Source organism: Sinocyclocheilus anshuiensis, unplaced genomic scaffold (genome assembly GCF_001515605.1).
Source record: "Sinocyclocheilus anshuiensis isolate Anshui unplaced genomic scaffold, SAMN03320099.WGS_v1.1 scaffold1867, whole genome shotgun sequence".
In the NCBI taxonomy this organism is placed as follows: Eukaryota; Metazoa; Chordata; class Actinopteri; order Cypriniformes; family Cyprinidae; genus Sinocyclocheilus; species Sinocyclocheilus anshuiensis.
Genome location: NW_015548298.1, coordinates 59,476 through 64,166, shown reverse-complemented (window position 1 = coordinate 64,166; position 4,691 = coordinate 59,476). Strand labels below are relative to the sequence as shown.

Genomic DNA, 4,691 nt, shown 5'->3' with positions numbered 1-4,691 from the left:
ATTTTCATTTTTGGGTGAACTAACCCTTTGTTGTTAAATGTTAAAGAAGCGGTTTCATTTTGGTTTAAATTATTTGTATCAAAATATTTTTTGTAAATAGCTTCATGTGAATTATACAATTTCCAATTGATGTATGACAGATTGTTTAATGTATGACAAATTAAAAATAGCAAAAACAGGAAACATATAGCAATACTTGGTGTACTGGAACACAATATGTATCATTTGTGACCCAGCGTCACATTTTTGGATTTCCGGTGAAGCCAACTTCAATTACTAATAATTACTCCCAGGGTGGAGGTGTTTCTCTCTATAGCACAGCTTTCTGCACCTGGCAGTAGCAAAGATGCTGTTTAATGCCTGCTGATATGTTGGCACCTATTCTGGCCATGGCCCATCCTGTCTGTGTTGGCCAGTGCCCAGTCTTTTTCTTTCATCATCCTCGCTCTTTTGATCTAGCCCTTCATTCTCCTGGTGCTGTTAATCAGCGCTACATGAAGTGGCTTTCTGCCGACAATTGCCAGACTGGACACAGACAAAACATTTTTTTCATAATTGTTATGTAATGTGCAAGCAGGCTTCCAGCATATTTGTCTTGCTCAGATACAGCTAAATATAGCACACAAACACACTCAAATTCATACTGAATCAAAACAATTAAATGAGGTGTGTGAACATTTATTTATTTATTTTTCTTTTCTTAAATGGGACGTTATTGTGTTATTTGTGTGGATTTTAGATGGCCATTTTACCCACATAATATTTTTGGGAGGTTGTATGTTAGGTTGTTCAGCCATGAATTTGAGATAAAGATATTCTTCTTTTTTTTTTTTCTGATCAGAAGCACTGATCAGGAATATTTCCAGTTTCCAAAAGCATGCATATCATGCTTGTCTACTTTGCTTGACACCAATTTTTTATTATTATTTAATTTTTTGTATAGCTGAGTACAATTTGTACCTTCCCCCAAAATAAACCCATAACATGGAACTCAATGTTTTTTGTTTTTTAATATTTTAAACAACAACACCAACAATGTTTCAGTGATGGTGACGATGTCAGTTATGTTGCACTCCCCTATGACTTGCAGAAATATTTTTATACATGTTTGTTTAATTTAGAGATTACAGCATTCCAGAAAGATCAGAGGGGGGAAAAACATGTACAACTAGAGCAAAAAGCAATAAACTTCAAAAGAGAGGTATTAAACACGTGAAGCACAAAAAAAGACAATGTGAACTTCAGAAATCAACCATGTCATATCTTTCCACAGTAGTCTTGTTCTTTCATTTTGGCACATTTTTCTTTTTTTTCTTTTTTTTTATATTTTAAATGGTAGATCAATAAAAAAGTGTTGCAAGACAGAAGAGAAAGTAAAACAAAAATAAATAAAACACTACTAAGCCTTCAGTAACATGGGCCTATCAACACTTGTTTTTAAACTGAAATGTTAATGACTGGATGTTGGATGACAATGTTGTTTCACATGAGATTACAGTAACTGAATGGATGTTGTGTGGTAATGAAGATGACAGCTAAGACCAACACTTAATATCAAATTAGTTTTACACTAACACTCTTAAAAATAAAGGTGCTTCACAATGCCATAGAAGAACCTCATAATATCGCTGTTGCAAGCATAATCATGACTATCATCATAATTGTCATCAAAGCATTATTAAATAACAGTAGTAATATGTGTAACTTGTTACTTTCCCAGAGTTGTTGGTTTATGTAAAGCTGATCTTTGCTTCTTTTTATTGATTTTAAATTCTCATGGTTTTTAAATAGGTGTATGTTGAATATGTTCTCTTCTTGAAGTGTATTCCAGTCTTTTTCTATATTACAAAGAGCTGAACTAGCAGCATCCTGACTGAGTTTAGAGACACAGGCCTGAGGACAAGGAGAGAGGGATGGAGGGGAAGATAAAGGAGGGAGGATGCTGTCTCCTCACGGAAACCGCTGGACACCGAATCGAGGGTCCTTCGTATCACGGATCTCAATCTAAAATAGACAATAAAGAGGGAGAAAAAAAGAGAAAATTATACAAAGAGCAGTCCATATACTTAATCAGAACTGACTATGATTTAAAAAAAAAAAAAAAAAGTTAACCAAAAATTACAATTGTGTCATCATTCATTTACCCTGATGTCCTTCCAAGACTGTATGACTTTCTATCTTCCATGGAACATAAGAAAAGGTTTGATAAATATCTCAAACCTTTTTTTGTCCACACAATGGAAGCCTATGGTCACAAAGCAGTTTGGTTACCAACATTCTTCAAAATATCTTCTTTTGTGTTGCACAGATGAAAGTCAGTCATACAGGTTTAAAATGATTTGAAGGTTAGTAAATAATGACAGGACTGTCATTTTTGGTGAACTATCCCATAATAATAAGTCGGTTTTTCTAGATTTTTTCTAGATTTTTTTTGTATGTAGGCTTGATCAGACGAACCTACATACAAAATATGAAAGGATTCATCAAATACATTTTGGGTGAAATTATGCCTTATCCTTCCATAAGAAAAAAAAAATCAAGTTTGTTACTTGCATGTATACATAATTAAACAAACATTACTTTGGTACAGACCACAACCCAACATAACAATTCAAACCTCTGGAATTACTACAGCATAAAAGTAATAAGCAGCTATCAGTCAGTACTACACTCGATATGCAATCGATATGCAATTCTGTTTTTTGCCATATTCATTTTTAGTTGTTCAGTTGTCTGGGCACATTGAAGCAAAGGAGGAATCAGGGGACAGATGACAGGAGTAGTATAGCATAGCCTGGATCAGCACAGATTGACAAAGGAAGGGAAAGGTTTAATTCAGACAAATAACACATCCTCCTACCTCCTGACCGACTTTGGTCCCTGTTTAGTGTCTGGATTTTGAAGAACATGTGAAAACCAACTATCAAACCTTAACCAAAGAGACACTAAATTGTTTTGAGTAAACAATGCATATATGTATATATAATATGTCTGTGAATTTGGTAAAATTACAGTCTGTGCTACATAAGGACTATTTAAGAATCCTTGGTCTCATGAGAAATATTTGACCCTACATACGTTTTTGCAAAACAAAAATGTTACTATAGTGCAGGTAGACATCAATGCAGGTTCTAGTTGAACTGACCACTAGTGGTCACTAAAAACTATGACTTGTACTTCCATTTAGACAAATGAAGATTAGAGGGAGAGATTTTAGTAAATAGCAGTTTATGGTGTCCATCTCACAAATCTGTCACAGAGCCTCATAACCCTTGGAATATAATGCATGTGTTGTATGAAAATGAGCAGCCTGAGGAGAAAATATTTTGTTGTAGACTATATTTTAGAGCAAAATTTTTTTGTACCTCTAACGGTGGATGGAGCATGGCACTATTAATGAATCTCAGTGAACATGCAAAATAATAGAATGATAGAATGAACCTTGCATTGTAACAAATGCATTGCAAGTGGCTTAAATTAAATTTCTGTAGCCCTTTAAGGATTAATTTTGGTTTTAAAATTAAATGTAGTTTTCAATACTGTAGAACCTTATTTAATGACATGATCAGTTTTCTTATTTTACTATAGCCTCATCTATATTGGAGAAAATCAATTTTACAGTAAACACTTCCCTGTTGAAAAAAACAGCATATGCTGGTTAGGTATGTTTTGAAGCATGGCTGCTGGTTTGAGCTGGTCCTTAGCTGGTTTAAGCTGGCCAAGTGCTGGTCCTAAGCCGGTCCTGAGCATGAGCTAGTTGCTTAGGATCAGCTTAGGACCAGCACATGACCAGCTAAGGACCAGCTTAAACCAGCTAAAACCAGCAGCCATGCTTCAAAACATACCTAACCAGCATATGCTGTTTTCAACAGGGTTTAGCAAGAAACTGCAGCTAATTGCAGTTATTTTCCACAGTACAATCTTCACACAATATTGTTTAAAACAATATAATAAAATCTTCATGTTCTATCTTGCCAAAAGTTTGGCGGTATGCAATAATCCTTCTGATATACCGGTAGATGTTAGTTTTTACATCATTAAAATATATGATAGAATCTTTCAAATTCAACTAAAAAACTTTGTTTGGTAATGATGGGAGTGAACAAGCATGTGGTGTGTGCAGCTGGGATATTTGACCTATACGTAATGATATTGATCTCCAATCATTGTTGATCTTTACTGGTTTTGGGAAAGCACTAAACTGTTCAGTGAAGGAGGGTATGAAAGCAACAGAGTTTTCCCTTTCCAATCCTCTAGGAATACCAATGTTCTGGTTCTGTCTCTATTAAATCACTGATCTTGAGTTCTTAGGGTGTCATTTTAGCTTGCAGAACATCTAAATGAGTAAGTCCAGGGTTTTAACTTTAAATGGAGAGAGTTGTTTAAAGTATAGAAAAAGTCAAACAAATCTCTGCCTTAAAGGGGTCATATGATGCGATTTCAATTTTTCCTTTCTCTTTGAAGTGTTACAAGCTCTTGGTGCATAAAGAAGATCTATAAAGTTGCAAAGACTAAAGTCTCAAATCCAAAGAGATATTCTTTATAAAAGTTAAGAGTCAACCACGCCTACCTAAAACGGCTCGTTCCAACACGCCTACGTCATGATGTGGGAAGATTTGCATAACACCGCCCAAATGTTCAAGCAAAGAAAGAAGGCGTAACTTTTATTCTCGCGGTAGTATTGTTGTTGC

General features: G+C 34.9%; 1 protein-coding gene across 3 annotated transcripts in view; it reads right to left on the bottom strand.

Moving 5' to 3' along the window:
- Positions 1-1,770: 1,770 nt before the first annotated feature.
- Positions 1,771-4,691, bottom strand: part of lhfpl4a (LHFPL tetraspan subfamily member 4a) — a 36,060-nt gene continuing 33,139 nt past the window's right edge. For 2 of the 3 annotated variants that reach the window (XM_016443820.1, XM_016443821.1), the window contains one exon: positions 1,771-2,004. In XM_016443820.1, the coding sequence (XP_016299306.1) occupies positions 1,951-2,004 (54 nt within the window). In that variant the 3' untranslated portion in view covers positions 1,771-1,950. The remainder of the gene's footprint in view (positions 2,005-4,691) is intronic. The other variant, XM_016443822.1, reaches the window with a different exon arrangement.